The 27,984-nt window shown below is 43.0% G+C and overlaps 2 protein-coding genes across 2 annotated transcripts in view; both read left to right on the top strand.

Annotated features, from left to right (window-relative positions):
* The first annotated feature begins 423 nt into the window (after positions 1-423).
* Positions 424-27,984, top strand: part of LOC138209871 (tenascin-like) — a 34,251-nt gene continuing 6,690 nt past the window's right edge. Inside the window, 9 exon segments of the mRNA XM_069168669.1 lie at positions 424-505; positions 4,725-5,099; positions 7,177-7,234; positions 7,344-7,550; positions 10,077-10,976; positions 14,025-14,140; positions 21,744-21,897; positions 22,711-22,837; positions 22,839-22,981. Coding sequence (XP_069024770.1) covers positions 4,965-5,099; positions 7,177-7,234; positions 7,344-7,550; positions 10,077-10,976; positions 14,025-14,140; positions 21,744-21,897; positions 22,711-22,837; positions 22,839-22,981 — 1,840 coding nt within the window. The 5' untranslated portion in view covers positions 424-505; positions 4,725-4,964.
* Positions 22,992-27,758, top strand: LOC138209873 (uncharacterized). Its single transcript, XM_069168671.1, has 2 exons — positions 22,992-26,485; positions 27,475-27,758. The coding sequence occupies exons 1-2, from the start codon at positions 23,641-23,643 to the stop codon at positions 27,477-27,479; spliced, it is 2,850 nt and encodes a 949-aa protein (XP_069024772.1). The 5' UTR covers positions 22,992-23,640; the 3' UTR covers positions 27,480-27,758.

Genomic DNA, 27,984 nt, shown 5'->3' on the forward strand with positions numbered 1-27,984 from the left:
GAGGACGTTATCGGCAGGTTTTTTTTGCTATTGGTTTGTTTTACATCCTCTCTGAACAAAAAAAACAATCGCGATGCCGGCCAAAGTGTCTGATGTCAGGTTCCTGGAAGCCGCTCACAGTTCACAGCGAACGGAGGGGAGATGCATCGAAATCAGACTCCATGTGACACAAACAAGAAGAGCCAGCGTTCCCTTAAGAAAAAAACCCATTTAGAAATTCAGATGTTTTCCATCGTGACTCGTCCGCCCAGCAGGGACCTGTAAAGCACACAGAGTTACATCACAGAGGAGGAGAGAGCAGGAGGGAGGACAAATTCTTCAAGTATGAGAAGATTTTACTGCTCTCCTCCTCCTCCTTTCTCTCTCTCTCCCTCTCCGTTTGTCCATCCTCCTCCTCCTCCTCTTCTTCCTCCTCGTCCTGCAGGCCAGTCAATGAGAGCTCCGCCGAGCCGAGAGACTCTCGTTGGACCGGCTGGGAGAGAAAACTCGTCACGTCTCCGAGCAGGTAAGATGCTTCGCTTCGCTTTTCTTTTTAAAGGTTCTCGGATCAAATGCAAAAGTTTTTTAAAAGAAATGCTCCTTTTTGCAACTTTCATTCACAAAAGACTTTTTGGTGATAATTTCACTGATGTTGCATCAACGGTGCACAAAGAAATAAGAGTTAAATATGCTTATTTTATTTTTTTAAACAAAGTAATCTGCCGCTTTTTTTTTTTATCATCAATCGCTGAAACAAACTTCAGATGAATCCAACGACTTGTTGCTTTTTCTTCGTTTTATTTTCATTATCGTTTTGGGGATTTTTTTTTGAGCTGCTGGTTGAACAAAGTTGAAGATGCTGCAGTTTTCTCTGGTTTAAAAAAGAATCTGTCTGGAACTATTTTCATTGTTTATGAATCACTTTTCAAGGCAAAATGCAAATTATTTCTTAGTTTCAGCTTCAGAGTTGTGAGGATTTGCTCCTATTCTGGTGTCTTTTGATATTAAACTGAATGTTGGTTGGTCAAAAAGAAGCAGCTCGAAGAGTCTTCTGTTGTCTTTTGGATATTTATTGCTGTTTTCAGACATTTTAAACACCAAACGATCATTCAGTTGATTAAGAAAATGAATGACAGATAACATATTGCATTATTTTGATTTGATTTTTATTGTTATTTTCAAGCACAAATTAATATTTTGGTGTTTTTGTGCTGCTGGGGGAAAAAAAAAACAATTTGAGAATAAATGTTTTAATTTTTCAGTTTTCTTACATAATAAAAATCAATTCTAAATTGAGGCACAATATATTCAAAAATTCAACATTAAGGGCTTTAAAACTGGTTTCAGTATCTGATTTGTTAAAAAAAAAAAATGCAACATTTAAACACCTTTGCTAAAGCATAAAACAAATCATTTATATTTTTTTGTCTGTTGTTGGGTGATAAAAATGTTCTTGTGCAATTCAATAAAATTCTTTTTAAAGTATGTCTTCAGTAATCGTAAAAAAATCCCAACTCGATGTAAAAATATGCCGGTTATCCTGCAATGTTCTTCACAAAAAAAAACAACTTCCATAACAAAACTGCTGCAGAAAATTATACCTAAACAGGAGAATTTGTACTAGAAGTAAAAGACAGACGTTCGGATGCTGCGTATGTTCATTAAAGATGCTTCAGTGAGTTGACCGCAGCGAGATGAGATGGAAATCGATGCAAATTTATGTGAAGAACGCAAAACTCTGTGAGCGAATGACTTCATCGTTCTGCGGCGTCCTCGACCTCCGACTGTAAAAAGTCTGACACCTCATCTGTGATGGATTTCACAGCAGCTTCCTGTCTGGACTTCAGCATTTGCAAAACTAACGTTAACTCCAACCAAAACATACAAGTTGTTTTATCACTGTGTTCCTCACGGTTTGTTCTTAGTGAGATAAAAGAGACATTTTTAATTTTTTGGTCAAATGGCTTTCTGTTTGACAAACAAACACAAATAAATCTCTGATTGAACATGCTGAGGTCGAGTTGCATTGTGGGTAACGTAGGCAGCAGGTTTTGACATAGAAGAAGAACGTGATATACCAATCAGCAACCAGCAGTGACGTCGCCACGTTGGTTCGTGAACGTTATGAATCCTCCAGTTCAGATTCTGTCCGTCACCATCTTTGCTAGTTCGGAGCGGTTTGGTAGCAGGAAGTGACCATATTTGGACGAGCTGGGGGAGGAGCCAGAGGTGGATCTGACCGATCTGATTGGAAACCTGACGATACTACGTGATTGATGAGAGAAGTTGAATGGGAGTCTATGGAGCCGGAGGCTTTTTGGAGCCGACCTCTAGTGGCACTCGCTGGTATTGCAGCTGAAGACACTTCTGGATCAGAACCATTTTACAGACCTGAAGCTACGAACTCTTTTATATCCAGTCTGTAGTTTATACGACGTTAACTCACTGAAAGCAAAAAAAATTATAACATTTTATCTTCAGGGAAGTCTTAATTCTGACTGTTTTTTTTCTTTCATTTCTGCGTAAGGAAAAGGAGAAAATTTAAAGGTTTAAAATCAAGTTAGAAAAAAATGTAATTGTTTAACCACCACAGTCGAACACCTCCAGGTTCTTACGACCCGATTGTCCAATCAAATCATTAATCTGAGTTAAGTTTGTGTTTACCAGGTCGATCGGTTTCATGTGTCTGCTGACAGCTGGACTCCAACAGGAGGAAAAAGCTGCAGCAGCAGAGAGAGAGGGACTGAAGGTGAAGTTCTTTACGGGGGCGTTCTGGGAGTTTCTATTGGCCCCCCGAGACCCGACCCGACCGTAGCAGCTGGAACAGCTGTGGCCTGCAGGTATTTCACAAGCTAATCGTTCCCGTCGAGGTCCAGACGGAGACGCTGAACCCTTTTTGTGTCGGGTCGGAGAAACTCCATGTGGACCGACGGGTTCACATCTGAGCTGCAGCAGTTTTGAAGGAGGCAAACAGGAAGTAGTGTTCAGCAATTCAAGTCGGGAAATACCAGAAAACAGTATCGGACACATCGGAAATAACATATTGAAAGTAATAACAGTTCTAAGAGGAAACTCATTTCTGTCCTTTTCATTCAGAGATCTATTAACACGTGTTCTCCTAAATTGAATTTATTGCTGCAGCAGCAGGATGAAAGACGTGATGATGTCGCCGTGGACTCGGTCCAGCGGCTGCTCTCCACATTCAGACCTGCTGCTGTAGCTGAACGCAGATCTGAGCAGGAGATCTGTCGAGTATTAACCAGCTTCAGTTGTGAAACCTCTCGGGGGAGTCGAGTCAGCTCGATCACTCAGGGTCTGACTCATATTTGTGGCTCGGCTACTGTGTGCTGCAGGAAATGTCAGGCGGAACTACTGTGTGGTCGTATTTATCACTTAACATAATTAAATTTGTGGTTTATATTGTTGAACGTACACAAGAGAAGCTACTTTAAAACGAGAATTACGGCCTAGCGATTGTATTCTTCCACCAACTAAGTTGTGGTTTACGTGCTCATCGGTCCAAACTCAAAGATGTTCAGACCCTCAAAATAAAATGATTTGATCCCAAGTCCAAGTAATTGATTGTCCCACATTTGAAGAGATTCCCTCGAGACGTCGCGTTCACAGTGTGAAACGGATGCGAACTCACGGTGGCCTTGACCTTTGACCTCTAACCACCAGAATTGTATCGGTTCATCCTCGAGGTCAAGTGAACGTTTGTGCCAAATTTTAAGAGATTCCCTCGAGGCGTTCACGAGAATGGAATGGGCGGACAGTGATGGACGTAAGGTCACAGTGACCTTTGACCTTTGACCACCAAAATATACTCGGTTTATCCTTGAGGCCAAGTGAATGTTTGTGCCAAATTTTAAGAATTTTTCTTGAGGCGTTCTTGAGATATGGTCCGAGTTTTGAAACGGATGCGAACTCAGTGACCTTTGACTTTTAATCACCAAAATGTCTCCGGTTCATCCACGAGTCCAAGTGAACGTTTGTGCCAAATTTGAAGATGATTCCGTCGAGGCGCTCCAGAGATATTACCTTCACGAGACTGGAAAGAGCAGATAGTATTGGGCGTGAAGTGACAGTGACCCTTGACCTGCGATAACTAAAGTCTATTCGGTTCATCCACGAGTCCAAGTGAACGTTTGTGCCAAATTTTCCCAAAACAACTTTTTTTTAAACTTTTTTTTTAGCTTGACTGAGTCGGATTCACAGGAACGATGAGGAGGAGTAAAGTTCGGAGGGGGAAGTCTTTAGACGAGTTGACCAGCAACAGTTTGGACCCATTTTAACCATCGTCAGGGGCGTTTGTCAGTTTGAGTTCGATGTCTAAGTTAATTACCAAGAACATAACGTAGTGTACAGTTATTATCAGATTTCCAGGTTGTGTTAAAGTTTATGCCTGTAAACAAACAGAATTATTTTAAGCTTAATTTTGTCCCTTTTATGTGTAAGGAAATTCTAAACCGGGATCTAAACGTGGTGCCAAATCGCCCCAAATGCCCAATTAAGAGTGGAAGAAATGTCCCGGCCTCCAGCCCGGTCCGTGTGCTCAGGATAACAAATACTCTTTCAGACCACGTTACTTTTTTCCGTTGGGGGTTTTATTGGCCGACACACTACACCGAGAGGCCCGTAAACAGCTAATGCCCCCATTTCTGCTAATTGTGGCTAAAGTGGAGTCTGCTGAGTGTACGTGAAATTTAATGAGCTTTAAATGTGTAATTCTGTGTCTGTTCCAGGGAGGAAAATCCCCGGAGTCCCGAAGACAAGAGCAGAAAACGTCTTGATTTGGAACAACGCGCCAGCGAGATCCTGTTGACCTGCAGCTCGACGTGCCGCCCGTTCGATTCCTCTTTGAAGAACCTGGAAACGACTCGGCTCAACCAAAACAAACCGCTCACTTTTCCTGAAAAGTCCGCCATCTGTTTATTTTTCTAAACAACCCCGGGGGGACGACTTTTCCTGGTCCGACCCCAGCGATGTCTCCCTTCGTCCCCTCCCTCCTCCTCGTCCTCCTCCTGGCTGGCCCCGCCCTCCCGACCCCGGCGACCTCCAAGGAGTTACAGGTCGGAGGTCAAAGGACACCGAGGGACGCCAAGCAGGACTCCATCAAGGTGACTCATTAGTTGGTTGGGATGAATTGGTGTCTAAACGTTTCATATTTTATAGTCAGTGTTTCACCAATGACTGCGTTGCCTGGAGTAACTCCAGAGATAATGCTTTAACAGAGCGTAAGTACAAGGGCTCATCGTTTTTAAACCAGAGATCTGTTGGAGAGATCCGATAAAATCACCCAAATTCAACCATTTATCAGCCAGAAACTGTAAAAAAAATAAATAAATAAAAAAAAAATGATTGTCAGATTTTCATATAACCAAAATCTTCAATTGAGAAAAATGACAAATAATCTGAGTTTAAAGTAGTATTTCTTCATGAAAAACAAATTTGTCCAAAAGTTAAGCATTAGATCCAGATTGTGAAGCCTTTAATGTCTCGGCTGAGGCCGACAGACGTGTGACAAGAACTCAGTAAATTTTCAACATGACAAAATTCTTTATAAATTGTCAATGTGACAAAAATTCTGTATATTTTTTATGTAAAACAAAAGTCAGTACATTTTTATCGCGACAACAATTCTGTATATTTTGAATGCAACAAAAATTCAGTACATTTTTAAACCGACAAAAATTCTGTACATTTTTGATGCAACAAAAATCCAGTAAATTTTTAACGTGACAACAATTCTGTACATTTAAGTAAATCAAATTTAAATGTACATTTAGAATTTTCATCATGCCAAAAATTCTGTATATTTTTCGACGCAACAAACTTTCGCTGAATTTAAACTCTCTTTTATTTATTCATTTTAGCGGGTTTTCCTGCTTTACATTATTTTATTTAACTTTTAATGGATTTTATTTCTTCAAAATGTGTATTTATCTGTGAATTTTTGTTGGTTTTCTACTCAGCATATTCTTTTACTCCATTTTAGTATTTTATTTAACTTTTAACAACAATTATTTCTTTAATTGTGTATTTATTTATACATTTTAGTGTGTGTGCTTTGTATTCCAGTGTGTTTGTAGTAACGATAAACTGGTAAACAACAAACCTTGTGTTAACACGTGGAATGCTGCTGTTGCCATGGAAACGTCCACCGGACGCCCCTCGTGATCAAACGTGTCCTATAAAAAGCGATGCTGCGCGAGCAGAGTTTAACAGTTGAATTAACTTTACGGCGTTCGTCTCCGTCCCGGTGAACCCCCGGTATGCTGCCGCCGCTGGAGTCCGCCGTCGGCCAGGTCTCCGCGGTTCCTTAACTCATCAGCCATCTTCCTGCGACCTTTTAGACCGGCGGTCCAAGCAACACGGTCCAGTTAGCAGCCACGGTACTAAACGGCACCTGTAGTGTTCTAGACATTACGGTAAAACGCGCTGCCTCTTTATACCGGACGTTACGGTAACTGAACCAGATTTACAAAATGAAAGCAAGCTTCCGGTGATGGGACGTGAACAGAGAATTAATATAAGACCATTTTTGATTGTGGTGTGTTTTTATTTTATTTTATTTTTTTCATATTTCACTCCAGAATGATATCAAACCATCTCAACGTGTCATTCGGACAATATCAGGGCATTTCTGATCTGAACTTTTCAAAATTAAAGCCCTCTAAAATGTCATATGAGCTATATTCCCTCAGATTTCAGGTTGATATGGAAAGAAAGCTGCGTAAAAATAATAATAATAATAACTGTCCAACAGCAGGACAGTTGATGGTTTTATCTTCTGCTGTGGACAAATCCAACGGCTCCTTGCACAAAAGCTTGTATAACTCGGGTGTTGATGCCGATCAAGTGACGAAACTTGCAGCGCTTCCTCGCGAAGGTCACGGCTTCCTCCTTGCTCATTGCACATCACGGTGGTACTCACCGTTCCCAAGAAACAGGAGCAAACGTTAGCATCGACTCTTGTCAATTTGATTCCACCAACGGGGAAAAAAACAAAAAAGGGACAGTCAGGTGTCTTACAATATCAGGACGGGATCAGTCAACTAAAACAAGGTCCAGATTTACAATATTAGGTTGTCAAGTGGACTCTGGGCTGCTTGGTGTCTCCGTCTGCTCCGTATTTAGGCACAATAAGCAGCCTAAATATGAAAAATAAAGTGTTGTCCTCTTCCATTGTTGCAGGTGGTGATCTCAGAGGGATGCGCCACTCATGGGGACTCATCTGATGGGAACCAAGGAGGTAAAAGACACCTGCTGATTGGACATGTTTCAAAAGACATATCACGCATTATGTTACTGTAGGATTTCTACAGTCCAGTATGTGATCATGAGCTCGTCCCCCACACAAGGTAAAGAGATCGACCTGGTTCCCGGTTCCCCTCTGATCTTGACCCATAAGATCAAACTGGTTCCGTCCGGGTCCGGGTCCTGCGGCTGCGAGGCGGACTTCGCCGCCCTGCGGGAGCGCCTGGAGAGGCTGGAGAGGGAGGTGTCCGCCCTCCGGGAGAAATGTGGAGGAGCCGAGGGGAGCTGCTGCACCTCCAAGGAGAGCAAAGGTAAAAGCAGGAAGTCTTTAAAAAGCTTCCTGTCCAGCTCAGTGAAGCGTTCAGCAGCTAAAGAGCCACGTATTTCCCTCAGGAGCTGGTGGAGACCAAAAACGGAGCTAAAAAGAGAGTAAATAACGGACTTGTGTTCATCCTGTGGACACAAAACTGCCTCGTATGTCTGAGCAGACGTCAACAGCGTTTCCAGACGTTTGGAGGCAAACTGTTTGTTTTTTCCATTTGAGCTCCAATAATCTCGAAAAAACGTGAAATAATCAAACATGTTGGATCTTTGTCAGTAAATGCTGCTGCTGATGATGAAGATGATGATGATGATGATGATGTCGTCCTGCCCGCTGCAACAATGATCCAAAAATCAACTCTAAAAGCACCCTGAAGCATGTCTGTCTCAACGAAAAGGAAGTAATGAGGTCGAACGCAGAAAAGAAAAAATATTCTCGTAAAAATAAACACCGGATGTTTTTTTTGGCCGGATTAAGTGCTTGTTGATCAGAGAGTCACGAACACACAAACAACGACATTAATACCCCTAAAACAAGAGAGGAAACACCAGAGGATAATTAATTTTAAACAAACCACAATCACACTGATGAGTCTTTAACCATGACAACAAACACAAACACACAAATCTGAGTTTCCCCCGAGAACATCAGAAGTCTGGACTCTTATTGTTGTAAATTTTCAGCTCGTTTACAGTCGTTACTGAAATGACACATGGTGCCGTCGGCGGTGTCCATGGCAACGTGTTCAACAAACACTTTTGTTGGTGGAAAAATCCCCCCGTCTGTTCTCCAGTTTTCTGATCGATTCTTGTTTTGAGACCAAAACGCTGCAAAACTTCCCAGCAGCTCAACGCTAACTGAGAAATGACGCTTTCTGTACGTTAAAAATGTAATTACGCTCAACGGGCCTCATTCAGTGTCACGATGAATCTTAATGTCTTCAGAAATTGTCAAATTTAACATTTTGAAAGCTGAATCGTGAGTTTTTTTCTTCGGTTAATGTTAATTAATTTATTTTTTTCCCCTATCATTCCTGCCGACCGCAATAAGACTGTACAATAACTCACCTCTGGCAAAATCCATCACAGTACAATTACACTGCTACTGTGTTTCTTGGTTGTTTGTATATAATATATATAGATATATACTGTACTGTATATACTGTGCATTTTATATTTAATGTTTTTTTACTGCTATTTTATTGCTTTTCTATTATTCTATTATTATCTTATTGCTTCTGTATGCTGCTGTAGCGAAAAAATTTCCCCTCAGGGATTAATAAAGTAACTACCTAACCTAACCTAAACTAACCTGACCTACGATAATATCTGAAATATCTAATAGATATTTTCTTGCAGTAAAATTCACTCGACTTTCTTCATTTTGTACAAAATTGAGTCGTCAGACTTTTCAGCGAAACAGTTGATCTAGTTTTTGAGGAAAATATGAAGAAAGTTTACAGATTTCATAAAAAATATTTTGTCATTTTATGAAGTAGCACTCAGAACTGATCACATGATAAACAGTGTGTGTGTGTGTGTGTGTGTGTGTGTGTGTGTGTGTGTGTGTGTTTGTTTGTGTTTAACTGTGTAAAAATCAGTCAATTTTATGTTTTAAGATTTCGTATTAAGGTTCGAGTGGGTCGTCAGGAAATGAATGATAGAATATAATGTCCCTGAAGTGATGTAAACGTGTGTGTGTGTCTGTGCCCAGTGTGATCTCAGTCTCCGTCACCTCCCACTTCAGTGAAGGTCCTCCACCCTCCTCTCAACACACACACACACACACACACACACACACACACACACACACACACACAGGGGAATAATCAGTCAAAACGAGGCTGCATTACAGCCTAATTAGAGCAGATTTAAACCTCGACCCCCAAAAAACCAAAGCAGGCCGATGAGGCAGAAGAATTCGGTTCTAATTCATTCAAGACGTTTTTTTTTGTTTTGTTTTTTACTCAACTTCATTCATTCACTACGAATCGAAACTGTGACGGCGGTCCGTTTACGGCAGCTTTTATTTCTGACAAGGTTCAGATATCTGCTAGTTAACCCGACAATGAGACTAAAACTCTTTTTTTCAGTATATTTTTTCAAACGGTTGCTTTTGTCGCGTGAATTGTCACATGCAGCCAGAAATACACGTATTTTGTTGAAATAGGTAAATAAAGGCATCAACCAATCACGTCACAATTTCTAATGTTGAGTCCTTTATTCATGTAAACATATATATCACTTTATTTTTTTCCAGATTGTGAAAGGTGCTCTCCTCAAAAGTTAAATAAAAACTATAAATAATGTGAATTTTAAAGAAAAAGCAATTTATAAACACAAATAGTGAAAATTGAACAAAACAAGCAAAGTTCACAGAAAGAAGTTGGAATAATTAATGATTGCAGATTGAGTCTGTAAATATGACGTCTTATTTCGATGTTTTATTTTTTCCATATGTTGAATTATCCCGAAAGTGTTCGCTGACGGAGTCTTTTTCTGTCTCCGTCCTTCAGGCGCCGGCTGCTCCATCAAACCGGAGGTGGAGTGTCCCAACGAGTGCAGCGATCAGGGCCGCTGCGTGGACGGGAGGTGCGTCTGCTTCGTCGGGTTCGGCGGGCCGGACTGCGGCGACTCCGACTGTCCCGGGAACTGCAACAACAACGGGAGGTGCGTGGATGGACGCTGCGCCTGCGACCCCGGTTTCGCCGGGCCGGACTGCTCCCGGAGCGCCTGCCCGGACGACTGCAACGGCCGCGGCAGGTGCGTGAACGGCAGGTGCGCGTGCGACGCCGGGTTCGCCGGCTCCGACTGCTCCGACGCATCCTGCCCCGGGAACTGCAACAACAGGGGGCGCTGCGTCAACGGGCGCTGCGCCTGCGACGCCGGGTTCGCCGGCCCCGACTGCTCGAAGAAATCCTGCCCCGGTAACTGTGGCGACCGAGGCAGTTGCGTCGACGGCAAATGCGCGTGCGACGACGGCTTCGCCGGCGCCGACTGCTCCGAGCACGCCTGTCCCGGGAACTGCAACAACAGGGGGCGCTGCGTGGACGGAGAGTGCGTTTGCGACGAGGGATTCGGCGACCGAGACTGCTCGGAGAGAACGTGTCCGAAAGACTGCAGCGACCGCGGCAGGTGCGTAAACGGGAAATGCGTGTGCGACGTGGGCTTCGCCGGAGACGACTGCTCCGGAAGAACGTGTCCGAATGACTGCAGCGGCCGTGGGAAGTGCGTGAACGGGAAATGTGTGTGCGACGTGGGCTTCGCCGGGCCGGACTGCGCCGCCAAAGGCTGTCCCGACAACTGCAACAGCCGAGGACGGTGCGTCAGAGGGAGCTGTGTGTGCCGGCGAGGCTTCGCCGGACCCGACTGCAGCCGCTGTCAGGACGGGATGACCGGACCCAACTGTGACGTCGGTGAGTAACCGTAACCGCGACAACAGGAAGTGACGGGGTTTGTGGTAAATGTGGTCTCATGATGGGAATGAGGAAAATGTAAAAACGAGATTTCTTCACACTTCCAGCTGGCAGAGACTGAACTTTGTTTTTGGAAATACAGCTTCAGTTGAATGTTACAAAACTTGTGTAACTAACTTTAAACTTCGCCACGGTTCTTTAAGTTCAGAAAATAAAATATTTCCGTGACGTGGAGCATCTTGTTGACCTATTACTCATTCTTTTACTCGGTAGAATTTGTTATTTGTTTAAATGAATGATTTTTGAGAAAAGATGCTTTGAAATCAAAACATTTTTGATTGCGAAAATCCCGGAAGAATTGATAAACATCCGTTGTGTGAGTTCGTGGTTTGTTTGTTTTTTTTACCTCAGGAAGAACAATTTGCATTCTTTGCTTGATGTGAACATCTTAATGAGGCCAAAACACACCAGAGCAGTTTGTCATTTCTGGGCGGATAAAAAGTTGGCTTGGCCGTTCAATAAATTCATTTTACATCTCGATTTTTTTTTATAAATTCGCATGCCTTTACGTGTTTTGTTGTTGTTGTTGTTGTTGTTGTTGTTGTTGTTGTTGTTGTTGTTAGGGTGTGTTGCGTAATCAGTCGGTCCCTGTGGAGCCGATTGAAGCTGCAGTGACGGAAGCGTTTCATTCAGACTTGCTGCCCATAAAATGGGCGTCACGGCTTCCTGACGCAGGACGGACATGTGAGAGGGTGTTGAGTCCAGGGAGTTTAAATACGACTCTACTTTTTCCTTTTCTTTCTCTTTTCTCAGAGGATGTACCTTCTGCTTATAATTCAGGAGACTCGATAAAATCGAACTCCATTTATAGTATAAAATCAACAGGAAACACTTTACAAACAAATACAAAATTAAAATGAAGTATAGGAAATGTTAAAACAAACCATAAAATCCTAGATATAGATATTTGGCCTCAAAAAGCTGTTATTTTGAGAGGGGGCGTTTCTGTTTGATTGACAGGCCTGTGGGTCAGTCAGTATCATGGTTCATCGTCAGATCAGTCAGATCCACCAGCTCGTCCAAATATGGTCACTTGGCGACGGTGGAAATGGCGTTCTCAAAGGCTTCAGAATGAAACAGTTGGTATAAATAGAGTTTGTTAAAGATCCGAAATTAAACCTTCATTTTGTTGGTTGGAGAAAAGTTGCATTTTGTCTTGTTTTACACTTTTAGGATTTTAAAAAAGCAGAAACCGCTTTTCACTTTTTAAAAATATATATTTTTTTTTTTGCCAAAGATTTGAGTAAAATATGTGTGTTTGTAGTTTCATCTGTGTCTGTGTGTGGTCAGCTGTAAGCCCGCACCGTGTCCCTTTTTGCAAGGCGTTAAAATTAGTCGTTAAAACAGCAGGAACGACAAAAACATGTAAAACCAGCGAGAGGTCGTCGCAGCTGAACATGATAAAAGGCTTAAAGGAAGCTTCAGATGCAAACCAGAAGATTTACAGTGCAGTTAATATAAAACAGCTCTGAGACAGATGAACAAAAGACAGAAAGCAAAATGACATCAGACAAGAAAAAAAAAACACGTGCAGTTGTTTTTAACCAAGTTTTAAGATTACGTGCAAAGGAGCTGTTTGATAGAAGGATGTTGCAGAAATGGAAGGCTTTTATTGTGAAAAGCCGTCCTGCTAAAGGATGTTTCTTTGTCCTTTGGAGTGCATGTGTGACGTGCACGTTGGATTTTGGCGATTGCCTGCGGGGACGTTACACTCTCGGACCTCGTAAGGTTTTTTCAGCTCCAGTTTTATGAGAAAAGTCGTTGCAGTAAAACAAATCTGTGAATTATTATCACGGTACGCCTCCATGATGTGCAGTTATACATCAGCTGTGCCCCCCCCCCCCCCCCCACCAACAGCTTCACACTTCAACGTGCCACAATGTGAGTTTTGTTAGATAGAACAACGACGTCGCTTCAGGTGGAGAAAACTAATTGTTTGCACCGCGCTGCTCGTGAACACGATGTATCTCGGCAACGCCACGTGGGAATTTCTTCAAAATTGGCACAAACATTCACTCGGACTCGAGGTTGAACTGATTTGAATTCGGGGGTCAAAGGTCAATGGGACCTCACGCCCGTCCCATTCTCGTAAAAGGTGATATCTCGGGCATACCTTCAGGGAATGTCTTCAAATTTGGCACAAACGTTCACTTGGATTCAAATGTGAACTGAATGGAGTTTGAGGGTCAAAGGTCACTGTGACCTCACCTTCTTCCCATTCATGTGAAAGTGATATTTCAGAAATACCTTCAGGGAATGAAAACAATGTATTAAAGCTGCATTATTTGAATTTGTGCACAAAACGTTAAAACATAACACATCTCCTGAAATATTATCGCCTCATAAAGTTACTTTATACCTGATCATCCCATTGGAGCGCAATCAATTCCAGCAGTCACTCTTGATTTTAGCTCTGCTTTGGTCTCAGCTGGCTCCGAAAGAAATAATATGTTATAGTTTTATCTGAATGTCAGCTACTTTTCTCTAATCTGAACTCAGGCCTGCGGGGCTCCCAGAATCCCCGAACCTGGACGAAACCCTTAATGACAAAACCACCCCTCGTCGTCTGAGCTGTATCGTTTTCAACCAGCAGATCAGACGGAACAATTTGTCTTATTGTTGCGGTGCCAGGAAGCAGATGGTTTAAGATTTGGTACGTGCGTCACTCCAGGTTTTTCGTAAGGTGGACGTCTTAACTGGAACTTTGCGAAGAGGAAATAAAAATTCAGCGACGAGACAAATCGATGTTCATTTGTTCCACCTGGTCAATCACACAAGAAAGAAAAAGAGACATGAAAAACCTCTGGTTTGTTCCAGGACGGACAAACACGTTTTAAAACGGATTTGTACGAAGAAATGGCGCAAAAACAGTCCGTCGACTTGCATCGACTTGTCGTCACTACGTGTCTTTATAGATTAATTGTGTGACATAATTTTTGCACTTCACAAACTGAAGGACTTCATCAAAGTGTCGTGTCTCTCTTTCAGCCATGTCCGGCGTCTCTCAGCTGAGCACTCAGGACATCACGGAGACGTCCGTCACTGTGGTTTGGACTCCACCCCCCGTCCAGTACGACACCTACCGCCTCACCTTCACCAGCCAGGTACGCAAGACACCTTCCTCAAAACGCGGGTTTGAGTTTGGCTTCAGGAAGCAGCAAACGTCTGTTTGCATCCGCTGCATTTAATGTTTGATTTATCTTCCGTTTGAACACGTTCACCCGATTAGATCGAAAACTCATTTCACATTTTCTCCTGCAAGATGCAACTTTGTTTTTTATTGCCTTTTCTCAATTTGACTTTGTTTTCCTTCTATTCAGAAGTTCTGAATCATTCACACCGCTGTGCAGCGAGTAAACAGATTTATTATGGCAGCAAAAAACATTTAAATGGCTCACATTTCCAAAATACAAGTCTTTGTGGTTGTTTTGTGTCTTTGTGGTTGTTTTGTGTCTTTGAGGTTGTTTTGTGTCTCTTTGTGGTTGTTTTGTGTCTTTGAGGTTGTTTTGTGTCTCTTTGTGGTTGTTTGTGTCTTTGAGGTTGTTTTGTGTCTTTGGGGTTGTTTTGTGTCTTTGAGGTTGTTTTGTGTCTCTTTGTGGTTGTTTTGTGTCTTTGTGGTTGTTTTGTGTCTTTGAGGTTGTTTTGTGTCTCTTTGTGGTTGTTTTGTGTCTTTGAGGTTGTTTTGTCTCTTTGTGGTTGGTTTGTGTCTTTGTGGTTGTTTTGTGTCTTTGAGGTTGTTTTGTGTCTCTTTGTGGTTGTTTTGTGTCTTTGAGGTTGTTTTGTGTCTCTTTGTGGTTGTTTGTGTCTTTGAGGTGTTTTGTGTCTTTGGGGTTGTTTTGTGTCTTTGTGGTTGTTTTGTGTCTCTTTGTGGTTGTTTTGTGTCTTTGAGGTTGTTTTGTCTCTTTGTGGTTGTTTTGTGTCTTTGAGGTTGTTTTGTGTCTTTGAGGTTGCTTTGTGTCTCTTTGTGGTTGTTTTGTGTCTTTGTGGTTGTTTTGTGTCTCTTTGTGGTTGTTTTGTGTCTTTGAGGTTGTTTTGTGTCTCTTTGTGGTTGTTTTGTGTCTTTGTGGTTGTCTTGTGTCTTTGAGGTTGTTTTGTCTCTTTGTAGTTGTTTTGTGTCTTTGTGGTTGTTTTGTGTCTTTGAGGTTGTTTTGTGTCTTTGTGGTTGTTTTGTGTCTTTGAGGTTGTTTTGTTTCTATTTTGTTGTTCAAGTTGAGGAAAATCTTGTGCAATAATGCCGGGCAATAAATGAACTCGGGATTGCAACTCAGCGAACGGAGTCATACTGAGGAGCGTCACGTCGGCATGAAATACATGAGACCTGGAGTTCAAATGTTTTAGAGGTTTATAAGTTAAAACGAATCTAATGTCTATAAACAAAGGAAGCAAAATGACTTCCCGTCTTTATGCTTCCTGTTTTGTCTTTTTTGTCTTTGTAGTTGTTTTGTCTCTTTCTGGTTGTTTTGGGTGTTTTTGTAGTTGATTTACAGCTTTGTGTCTCTTTCTGCTTGTCGCAACTCTTTTCCTTGACTTCTCATAAAAATGCAAAAATGTCACTTAAAACTCCACAAAACATAGATTGTAGTTTTTGGGAAAAGAGGCTGCAAAATCAAAAAAAATTTGCGCAACAATTACAAATCCTGGAGGAACCGATATAGTTTTCTTTGAAATTCACACTTCGCTTTTTAGACAGTTTTTATAGTAACAAAATAACAGCAGCTCTTATAAACGCCTCATTTCACATATTTGTAGCTGAGGAGTGACTAATATTTCTGAGGGATTGATTTGTCTCATACAGACTTCAGTTGTGGTTCAAAAGTGACTTGTTTCACACATAAACAAATAACTGCGAACGCTGACGTCCACCCAGTAGGGGGCACCGCAGAGAGAAGTTAAAGTATGACTCAAAAATAAGTGTTTTTCCCAAAACAAAAGGTCTGTAATGGCACAAACTCTTTGTTTTTCTTCTGTATTTTCTAATCTTTGATCAGTCTTTTATAACTGATGCCGCAGTACCAATAAAAAAGCATTTTTAGAGACATTTCAGGCTCCAGTGTTCACCGGGGCGTGATGGAGAGGTCTACGACTGTTATTAGATCAAAGCTACTTACATAAAAAACATCTAACATGTCTGACTGATGAATCATTCAGAGATTAAATCATTCTGTGTCAAACTCAATTCAAACTGTTTGTAAAAAAATCAAGTCCCAAAGATTATTCAGAATAATGCAGATGCCTTCCAATAAATGAAACCCAGAATCCGGAGCCATGTGAGAGACTCCAACCAGGTTTTATTTCCATGACAAATTCTATAAAAATCTGCCATTAAATTCAAACTAATCCCCCGGGGAGTCTCAAGATGGCAACGACGGCTCCGTCTCTTCCATGGAAAAATAATATCGGCGGAGGTGGAACCAGCTCTAATACAAACATATGAGGTTCTCGTTTGGCGTCTGCAGAGAAGAAGAAAAACCGTTAAAGCTTTTAGATAACAAAGGAAAGGTAGAAACACACAGCGGGTTTACACTGAGAGCTACAGGACGAGGGAGGCTGGCAGATTCACTCTTTTTTTTTTTTCTTTACCAAAATTTGGCTTTTGTCGATTTTGTTGTTCAAACGAGGAAAAATATCTTGTCTCGTCTCAGTGGGATGAACCGGACGTTCAGAACCCATGTGGAAGACACTAACACCTCATCTCCTTTTAAACATGTGTTGCATTTCCTCTGCGATTCCCCTTCTGCCAGATTTTCATACTTTTATTTGCTTCCCTCACAGGAAACCTTTTAAAGATTCAGCTGGCAGCGAGGGGGGGGGGGGTGTCGTTAGCAACAGAGTTAGCAACACAAAACAGCATCAAAAAGTTGTGTTGGATAAACATGAACTGCAGCATAGCAACAACAAAAAATCTCTTTCAGACGAATCGGCTCTGAAGTTTGTTTCAGAGTTTGATGACGAAGACGAACCTCGCATGTTGCGGCCTGCAGGGGGAGCACTAGCACCGCTTTTAGTCGTTTTGTCTTTGTCGGTGATGAAACTGCTGTTTTTGAAATACGTGCTAACTAAAGTTAGCTTTAAGAATTAGCTTTGGAGTTTGAAAAAAAATGTTGTTAACTGAACTTGAGAAAACAAGTACAATCAATTTAAGACCTTACAGTTGGTTCAACTTAAAAATGGAAGTTCGCCTGATGCCTTAAAATGTGCTAAACCTAACTTGAACAAGAAGTTTAATGTTGGCTTTTGAAAATGTGATAACTAAGTTAACTGAGGAATTGAAGAAACTGGTATAATTAACTAAAACGTATTTACAGCTTACCAACTGCAATATATTTAGTTGGTTTAACCTAAAAACACAAATACCCTTAAAATAAAAACTAAAAAGTTGGCTTTTAACTTTTGAAAATGTAAAGTTAAGTCAATTTAAGTGAAATTGAGATAATGGGTGAAGTTGATAAACAGTAAATCATTTTAGGTTGGTTCGTTTAAAAAAAAAAAAAAATTTAGTTCAATGAATTTACCTTTAAATAATTTGTTTAAATGGTCATATTGCTTATGAAAATGTGAAGCCAGTTCAGTTAACTGAATTTGAGAAAAGGAATTCAATGAACTCAAAATGTTAAGTTGGATCAACAACTGTTGAGTCACTCTGATCAGTTTTAGACAGATCTGTTTTTCCGTTGACATTTTATTTGTTTGATGCCAGTATGTACTCGAGACAAATTCAAGGCAGCTTGTGACTTTTTTAAACCTAAAACCGAGTCAAGTAAACAGAAATTGAAAAGAAGAGTTCAATAAACAAAAGACATATTCAGTTGATGAACTAAAAAAAATAATTTTAAGTTGCTTCAATTTCTGAATGCAAGTTCCCTCGCCGCCTTAAAATGCGAGTTTAATGAACTCCTGAAAAATGATTTAACTCCCAGTTGCACATTAATTCAATAAATCACTTTAAATCAAAAGAAAAGACAGTTTCCTCATCGAAGCCGTCCAACCATCTGACAAACATTTCCATGAAGCCGGATTTAGAATATCGTTAGTAATGTGGGTTAAAATAAAGATTACGATCTCTCCTGTATATAATAACGTTCTGTTATCAAACACTAATTAATCACTGAGCTTTTAATCATCAAACTCATCAACCGGATGCTTTTGTAAACGTTGTTTCATCGTCCGTTCACCCAAACATGTGCGATCAATCTGCGGCACGAGGCATTAAAAAGAAGTGGAAAAATTACTAATTGCGTTGGTATTTGTGAGTCGTGTTGAGAGACGGCCGAACAACGAAAAAAACACTTTCTAAATCATTTAAAGTCACAAAAAACGTCACTGAGATCAAAAGAAAAAAAACCTGCTCGCTGCTTCAGATTACGGCGCACACACACTGGACAGTTTACCGCCTCGACCGCACATGTCCTGGCCTCCTCTCAGACAAGTGTTATACACACACACACACACACACACACACACACACACACACACACACACACACACACACACACACACACACACACACACACACACACAGTGATTGCCTCATACTGTCATTTCTTTCGACAAAACACACCAGCGATCTCCCCGCGGTGACATCATCGAGGGATTAAGACACTGGAGAGAGGTTTGGACGGGACCTAGCAACACCAGGAAATATTCACAACCCCCCTCCTCTCCCCACGACCCCCCCATCACCCCTCAACTTGCAGGAGGGACGAAAGACACGATTGGACGGATGGATGCGAGATGAGGTGTTAAGAGACGCAGGAAGTGTTGGCGAGATTCCCGAGGAGGGAATAAAACCCTCGAACTGATGAGAATGACACGGATGAAAAAACATGGAGTCGACATGTGTTCGTCTTTACGAAGCCACAGCGAGGAGAGAGAAGTTATCGTAAACTGGAGAACGGAGAGACTGAAAGTAGACGGGGTGGGAAAACTGGAAAAGAAACAAGTTGCAGATTTGATCATGAGCAGTTTTACAGCATCTTCTTGTTTCCGTTCTGGTTTCAGAGTTTGTTTGGGGGTGTTGAAGCTACGACCTTCACGAGGAAGTATTCAGAGTGTCGTCCTCTTGATCGACATCATCAGCTGATTTCCGCGCGTTCACGTGACCGCTGGTAACGTGAACGTTTGTGATTTCAACCGCGGACCTGAAAGTGGAGCAGAGAAACATACGATTTTTTTTGGGGTCAAACGTTTGGGAAACAGAAAATCTTCATGTTTACAGCCGAAGTGTTGCTGAGCCCATGCAGCGATTTCTGCTCCAGAATAGATAGATAAATAGAATAGTGACTGTGCACCGTTCACGCACAGCAGGAACAGTCCCTGACGTTTCAGTTCTGGTTTCAAAGCTGGTTTTTGTTAGACTGGTTCTGGATCTGGTTCTGGATCTGGTTATGGACCTTCATTCAGGGACCAGTTTAAGACTTGGTTAGGAGCAGTTTTGCAGCATCTTCTTTCGGACAAGTTTCAGTTCTGGTTTCAAAGCTGGTTTCAGACTTTCTGTAGGACTAGTTTGGGGCTAGAAACCAGTTGGATTTCTGACCTGGTTTTGGACTTAGTTTTAGGACTGGATCCAGACTTTGTTTGGGGGTGTTTTCCGGTGTTTTCCGACTTGTTTCTGGCCCAGTTTTGGATGCAGATGTAGACTTTGTTCAGGAGCTGGTAGGAGACCCTCGGGGTGAACCCAGAACACACTGGAGGGATTATAGATGACATCTGGTCTGGGAACAACTCGGGATCCTGCAGGAGGAGCTGGAACATGTTGCAGAGGAAGAAGGAGGTCCGGACTAACCTGCTCCACCTGCTGAGACTGAGATCGGACCGGATCAGAGGCAGAACGTTGGAGGGATGGATTTTTTTAAATGGTCAGTTTGGTCCGTGTTTGTTCTTTCAGTAAAGGCCAGGAAGTCAAACTTGGTGTGGTTTGGATGACTCGGCTCTGAGTTTTAGACTCTGAATCATCTTTAGTCTCTGAGGATCTGAATCACTCACCAGTGAATGTGTCTCACATCGTGGCCAGAATGTTTTTAACCCTCGATGACCGATGAATTCCTCGTGTTTCCTCTGCTGACTTTTAACCTCCCGTTAGAGGAGCACAGGACGGAAAACAAAACAGGACAAACAAACCGAACAGAACAGACGAAACTGGTCTGAGTTCAATGAGCCTCGAACACGAGAGAGGAGGCGGTGAACGAAGTGAACTCTTAGAAATCCAAAGGAGAAAAAAGATGCAGATGTGGGATGCTTGTTGCCATGGAAACGTGTAAACACTGTCAAAAACATGTCGACTGCCAGAGGGATGACATCACCGCCGACCCACAGCTGTGACACACACAGAGAGAGAGAGAGAGAGAGGGACGACGTTCATCAGCAGTCGTTCACCGGACCGACACGTAAACAACACATAAACAACATGTAAACAACATGTAAACAAGAGGCTGTCAACAACAGCAGCAGCAGGCGTGAGAACAGATCGTTGTTATTACTTTCACTGGGGAAACATGGCTATTGGCTGTTTTTCCAAAATGCCTTTTTATTGTGTGTTGTTCTATAAACTTAACTCGACTTCATCTTCGTGACCAGATGCTGCTGCAGATGCATTTAAGGGAAAGATTTAATTCATAAAAGACAAGAAAACAACAACGTGTTGCATTTACAAAACAGAAGCTTGACGTCGTCGTAGCTCCGCCCCTCTTGAAATGTTGAACGTCACTCAAAACACGTCTGGCTCGTTGCTTCATCACCGCAGACTTTCTGAAGACTTTCAAGGGTCTCTGTTGACCATTTACAGAGTTTGACCCCAAAATCTGGTAATGTCTGTGATCTTTAGGCCCTCAGGGGGCACCGCTTTAAAAACAGCCACAATTCTGCAGTGGAAATCACTGCATGGGCTCAGGAACACTTGTTGAATATTTTTTTGTGTTCCTCAAAAATTTGACCCAGTTGCTCCAGTTTCAGGTCCGCGGTGAAATCACAAACGTTCACGTTACCAGCGGTCATGTTAACGTGTGAAACTCAGTGATGATGTTGATCAAGAGATGACATTTGGATTACTTTTTAATTTTTCTGCTATTGTTTCAGTGCCTCTACTTGAAGAACTTCTTCTGGTGTGGAGTAGTACTTCACTGAAATACTTTGTTTTACTCGAAGCAAAAAAAAAAGCTCATACATTATGATGACAGTTCATCATGAAATGGAACCAAACACAGAAAAAGGGAAAAGCAGGAAAATGACCATAAACATGTGAAATCACTCTTCGGGGTGTCCCTGAACGCCCCGCGGGGACGCCACACAGCCTCGGCCCGTTTTTTAAAGCGTATCGTTGAGTTCACTGGAGCCTCAGTTCTTAATGATGTCACCCTCGTTCGTATGGAAATGGATGAAAGCATTTTGACACGGGGACACTGATCCAAGATGACCTCTGGAGCTCCGTCACCAGGCAACCAACATAGTAACTAACATGGCAACCAGCTGTGGTCCATTTGCTTTACAACACGGTATCCATTCATTAGGGGAGCCCGGCACTGAGTTACCGAACGAGTTGCAGCTTTTTAATTCACAGGAAGCTTCTAGCTTTCCAGGACATGAATTAAATTACAAGGACTTGGTGCTTTTTAAAAAAAAAATTTGCCTTTTCCCCCTCAGCCCTACAGTCGCTCATTCAGGTATCTGTGCAGCATTTTACTGACTCTACTACTTTCTTTCTTGGCCCAACAGAAGGAGAGCGACCAGCAGATAACTGTCCAGGTGGAGGGCAGCTTGACCACCTTCACGCAGACGGGCCTGGCAGCCGGTCAGGAGTACCGCGTCAGCATCGTCGGAGAGATCGACGGCAGGACGGGAGCCGAGAGCACCGGCGAATTCGTGACCCGTGAGATTTTTTAATTTTTTTTACCTTTATTTGTCCTTTGTGAAAAATTCCTTGTTTCTCTTCTCGATGCAGTTTGAACAAAAAATATTAACAGCTGGAAATGTTTCGATGATGTTTTCCAAATTCCCCAAATCATAAGAAGTAAACTGAAACTGAATTTTAAGGTAACTTGTGGTGAGTTCGTGCCATTAATTTCTTGAATCATCTTGAAAAAAAATGATTTTGTAGGCAGGTTTACTGTCATTTCAAGGTCTCACTGCTACAGAGGTGATGGTAGGTTTAACTTCAGTCAGTCAGGGTTTCACTGTGTGTTTCATGAAGCTCTAAATAACTGTTTTAGAGTCTGTTTTACATAAATGGGGGGAATGCATTGGAAAGCTGTACTGTTAATCATCAACTATCAGAAAGAAAATGCAGTTGACAGCATTGCTTATGACTGTAAGATATCCAATCTGTAAAAGGGGAGTCTGAAGTGTGCCTGTTAGTAAAAAGGAGCCTCTGACCAACACATTGGCACATGTGAGCGTCTCAAATCCCCCAAACTGGCAGCGAGAGTTTAAACATTTCCCTCCCGGCGCTCTTCCTGTGAAAGATGAAATCTTGTGGCAGTTGCCGGGCGGACTGCGGGGAGAGTACCTGTGAGTTTAGGAAAGAGAGGAGGTCGGAGAGCCAAGTCTGCAGGGTGAAATTTAAAAAGCTGATCTCTGTGCACCAAACCGGCACTCAAAGATAGATATAAAAAAAAAAAAAAAAAAAAAAAAAAAAAATCTTCAATTTAAAAAGTTTTAAATTGCGTCTTTTTGCCTTCTTCAGTCCTCTCGGGTCCCGCCAACCTCCAAGTTGTCAAGACGACCTCCACGTCCACAGTGGTCCAGTGGGAGCAGTCGCGGGGGGAAATCGACAGATACCGACTGACTGTCACGCCCAACGGCGGAGGGGGGGGGGAGTCGGGAAATGACCATCCCCGCTGGGCAAAACTCCGCCCACATCCAGCAGCTGGAGGCGGGGCGTCTGTACGACGTCGTGCTTGTGGCGGAGAGAGGTTCGACCCGGAGCGAGCCGGCGACCACCCAGGCAGTCCCCGGTGAGCACGACTGAAGACGACGTGATTTTAGGTCCAGTTAAAAATATTGCGTTTTACTATAATGACACAATTTTTGGTTATAAAACGCCTCACAAAAGTGTATAAACAAACTATGACACGGATGACATCACAGGTCAGAAATTATTTTTTTTTTCATTAGAAAGAGAAACACCCCAAAAAAATGCTCCATTTGAAAGCCAGTCAAATGTTTTGTCTGTCCTGGCTGTACGCAGGTGGGAACAACCCGGTTCTGCTGAGTGAACCGCTACGTGTCCAGACACCTCATTATTCAATGAAACACGTCGTTTAAAAGGCACTGCAGTGTGGAGAAACGCTGCTGTGAAAGTTAATGAAGCGATGTGCTGCCGACCCTTTTCAGAGGAAAACATTCCTCAAATCTGCTGCTGAACTCGCTCACGATGTTTCCTTCTCCGCAGCGACACAAAACACCAAGTCTGTCCAAGCAAAACTTTAATTATATGTCAATTTTCTCCTTGCAGGTTTCTACGAGGATCCCGCCGACCTGAGTTGTTTTATTTGCTCTCGTAATAATAACCGACAAATCACGAGTATTAAAACTGCTTTTCTTCCTTTGTTAGATCCGATCTCTGCTGGATTGATAACAGCCAGATTATGACGATTTTTAACATTGAAACCAAATGCCATTCACATCTGTAGGAAACGCGTTACCGAGGGTCACGACGGCGGCTCTCGGCCCGCAGGTCACGCCGGCACCCGGTCGAGATGTCGCCGGCGTGGACCGAGAGTCGAACCCATCAGCTGAGGTGCAGGTGTTCGACCAGCAGGGGGGGAGGGAGGATTTTGGCGACTCCTCAGCGTCTGCGATCGCCAGAACCAAACCTCTAATCGGCAAGACGAGGCCCACATCGCCCAGGAAGCCGGGCCCATTCCGTTTCAATGCAACCAGAGTCGTGCCCGGAGGGAGAAAGTTTGTCCCTGGAGCCTATAAAAAAGCTCCAGTCGTAGTGATGAAGCACTCAACAACACCCCAAAAACCTAAACCAGGCGCATCCGCCGTCGGAGACTCCGTCAGAGACCAGATTTTAGAGGCATTGAGCCCCGAGAGGAGGGAGGACAAAAATCCGGACTCGCCAACAAACAGGCGGACAAATAAGCAGCCGGATGTCGGCTTGGCAGATCGCGGGAACGACACAGATCCGGTGTCTCCGGAGCCAACTGGGACAGCTCGGAGTCAAGAGAAGAAATGTATGAACAAAGTCAAAGTGACACACTTCAGATTGCCCCCAAAGGACAGAGGGTGTCGAGGGGATGGGACGGGGGTCACTGGGAACACACTATCCGGGGAGACGGACCTCGACTACTCACCGGATCCTCTCCATAAACTCCTGACGGACACCTTTGACAGTTTGAATATCACGACGTTTTCCGTTCACCTGTCTAAACCGGCGGACGTCTCGGAGGACGCCGACAGAGTGACGATGCAGATTCTGAGAGGGCTGAAGCCGCTGGGTTCGTCCTCATCATCCTCGCAACCGTCATCGGAGTCATCATCCTCGCGCTCGTCAGACGCACCATCATCTTTGGCGCCGTCTTCGTCGGTTTCATCAACAGCAGCGCCGCTGTCCTCACTAGGGTCTTTGATTTCGTCACCATCGTCTTCCTCACCATCGTCATCCTCCCCTTCCAGCTCGGCTAACTCAGATTCACTTGGAAGTGACAGACTAGAAGGCGCTGCGTCACCTGAAGACCAAAAACCACCGCCCTCAGGAGAAGGCGATGCATCTCTTCTCCACCAAGCACCTCCAAAACGTGGATTTGTACATCGTCCACACGCAAACTTTCCATCGTTTCAGAACAAAACCCGTCTGAGTTTCAGAGTCGCTCCTCGTCGGAACTTCGTCCCCAGAAAAGAGACGGAGGCCGAACGTCTGTCCACGAGTGAATTATCATTTTCATCTGCTTCGGAAGAATCATCTTCCGATGAGGTGAATGCACCGGTGAAGAATACGAGTCGGGACAAAGATGGGACAGCTACACCTGCGTCCTCTGGTGTAGGACTAAACACAAAGAAGAGGTTGACGGAAAGAGGACGACTCCCAGTTCGCCGTCTTCCTCCAGAGGGAGGATACCAGCGTCGGCCATTTTTAAACGGGGGGCCTTTTCAGAACCGAACGCGCCCAAATTCAAAGTCCTTTACTCGTCCCTCCCAACCTTTAAATCCCGAAAGACAGTCACAGAAAGAGCAGGCGTTTTCCACCGAGCTGCCAGCCACTTCACCTCCGTCTCTTCCTCCGGCCGAAACCCACGTCGGTCCATCTAATACGGGGACAGTAAGAGAGGAGAACGAACCCTCGAGCGGGGCCACTGAGATTGATCAGACTCTCAGGGGTCGTGGAGGGCCATCCCTCCATCGCCCAAACACCAAAGTTGCCTACTTCCGTCGCCCACAACTCTATTCGCAAAATAAAACGCGCACAAACCTGAGAAACTCTCAAAATCCACTTAGAGGTCTCGCACGCAAGCCTTTCCAAACAAAAAAGCTAAATGGAGGCGGCGGGGTTACTGTTGGAAGTCAAACTAGCCAACTGGTAAAGGATAGTACCCTTGAAAACCAATCAGGAGAGCAGGACGCCCCCTGGCTGACCCAAGGAGTCCAAACGAGACAATCGGGAGAGCAAGAAACTGCAGATTTAACTGAGAAAGATGGCCACGACACTACTGTTAAAGCTCAGACTGATGAGTTAGGAAAGAGAGACGACGCTCTGAACCTAAAAGAAGAAACTAGCAATACAGATTCTGTCATCCACAAAGAGAGAATCGACGTTGGCGGAAATACCGGCGCGACACTACAAGGTAGACCGACCCTCAAACGAACCTCCTCTGACCGAAGAGCGTCAAGACCAGTCACGCTTCCAAAGAGACCGCCAACAAGAACGATTACAGCGCAGCACGACGCCGTCACCGGGATCCGAACGAGAGACGACCACAAAACAAATCACACCGCAAAGACCGGAGAGACGGGAACTGCTGCATCAGACGTTTCTTCTAAAGTCACAAGGGAACCTCTGGACTTTGTGGGAGTGACAAACCGGACCTCTGACGGATTTACGCTCACGTGGGACGCACCGGAAGGGAAGTACAAAAACTTTGTCGTGACGAGGAAAGAAGCTGGAAAAGATGAGCATCCGAAGCTGAAGGAAAGAATAGAGGAACCGGAAGAAGAAGGCTCGGACGATGAGGATGACAGCGATGCGGACGAACGAATGCGTCAACCCACCGAAGAATCCCAACGTGGAACTCCTGAGGACGATAACAGGGTACCGAAAAGTTTCACTCCAAAGATTCAAAGCGGCATGACGGCCGAGCCAACAGAAAGCGACAAAACCTTCAAAAAAGTGCTTCCCGGTTCAGCTCGCTCCTTCCGGTTTGAGGATCTGATCCCGCAGACCGACTACACCTTGACCTTACTCGGAAAGGCTCCCGGCCTTCTGTCCGGGCTGCACAAGCTTGTCATCAGTACAGGTACAAGCCATTGTGACAGTGGAACAACACCAAGTTCCTACTGTACAATTAAGCAACATTGCTGTCAATGTTGTCGAGTCTTGTTCGTCTTGATTTTCACATCTCCGTCAGTCTCAATCTTATTCACCGTAAAAAAAAAAAAAAAAAAAAGACTGTTCGTGCTTCTTCTTTTGTCTTCGCTGCTCTTCATCACGTTGACCTGATTGAAACACAGTCGTTAACTAATCCATCGTTCGTCTTGACTGGAAACGTCTGCACTAAATGCTTCCTCCGTTTTTTTTATATCAAGAGCTCCAACGCTGCGGTGCTCTTGAAAACTGTAAACTTGTGATTTTACAGTTTGAGATTCGTCGTCTCGTTTGTTTTTAAGTGTTCGGTTCAGTGACATTTAACCTGTTTTTGTCGTTTGTTATCATCATCATGTTGTTGTTGAAATAGATATTTAAGAAGTTTGTGTTTTTCTGTCAGTCCTGTATTTGTGCACTCACTCTCAAGTGACCATGAATATGTGAAATACTCATATTCATGCATTACTGTATATTAATCTCCACCATAAAGACACACTCCGTTGTTTGATGTCGAACAGACCTAAGACAATGTACCAAATGTTGAAACTGAGACATTTTATTGTTTTATGAAAAATATATGCTTATTTTTAATATATTTTTCATAAAGTAATACAAAATTCTCTGTATCAATATTTTATGGTTTCTTCAGTCTATTTTTAATTAACATAGCGTCCAACTTTTTTTTGGAAACCAGAATTGTATAATTCGGCCTAATGAAAGCATATAAATATTTAAACAGAAGAGGACCAAGGATTGAGCCTTGGAGAACTCCACACATTATGTTCATGGATATTTGATACAAAATAGTTCCCAGGGCTTGAACACAGTCATATATTGTATGGTCAACTGAGTTGACATCAAAAACAACAATAACAACATAACACTATTCATTCATTGCTGCTCTGGTCTTCTCTCATTCAGGGTAAGCTAACAGCCAGCTTCACTGACACCCCTTCACCTCTCACCCAAACCCAGGGTAAGACCACGGCTGGTCTCTGTACATTTGGTCTGTCTGCAACTTTTACACGTAAATACAATTTGTGCATACTGTAATCTAATTTTTTAAGAAAAATAAATAATTTTGTGAATGTAGATATTTTAGAATTAAATTGGTCTGGGAGTCAAAAACAGTATCTATCAGTACTGTGCAGGTTGGCAGTACTGTACATTCTTCATTTGACTTTATAGGATCAGATTATATTATGAAGAGGAGTCTAAATCTTTTTGGTAATATAATTTTTTTAAATATATTGAAAACTGTTAAATTTGTGCAATGATACCCAGCCATTTTTAGAGTGCAGCAGATTTGTAACTTCACTTCCAGCTCTCATGATTGTGTCACATTAATATCTGATTGTTTTTGTGTTTGTTTCCTCTTAATAATCTTATCAAATTGTCTCTTTTTCTTCCTTTTGTTTCAACGTCTTTTAT

This window comes from Embiotoca jacksoni, unplaced genomic scaffold, assembly GCF_022577435.1.
Source record: "Embiotoca jacksoni isolate LCO1_2020_lvr unplaced genomic scaffold, fEmbJac1.0.p SCAF_41, whole genome shotgun sequence".
NCBI classification, from domain to species: domain Eukaryota; kingdom Metazoa; phylum Chordata; class Actinopteri; family Embiotocidae; genus Embiotoca; species Embiotoca jacksoni.

Coding starts and splice junctions, on each gene's coding strand:
- LOC138209873 (XM_069168671.1), top strand. CDS start 23,641: ATGCCATTCACATCTGTAGGAAACGCGTTACCGAGGGTCACGACGGCG.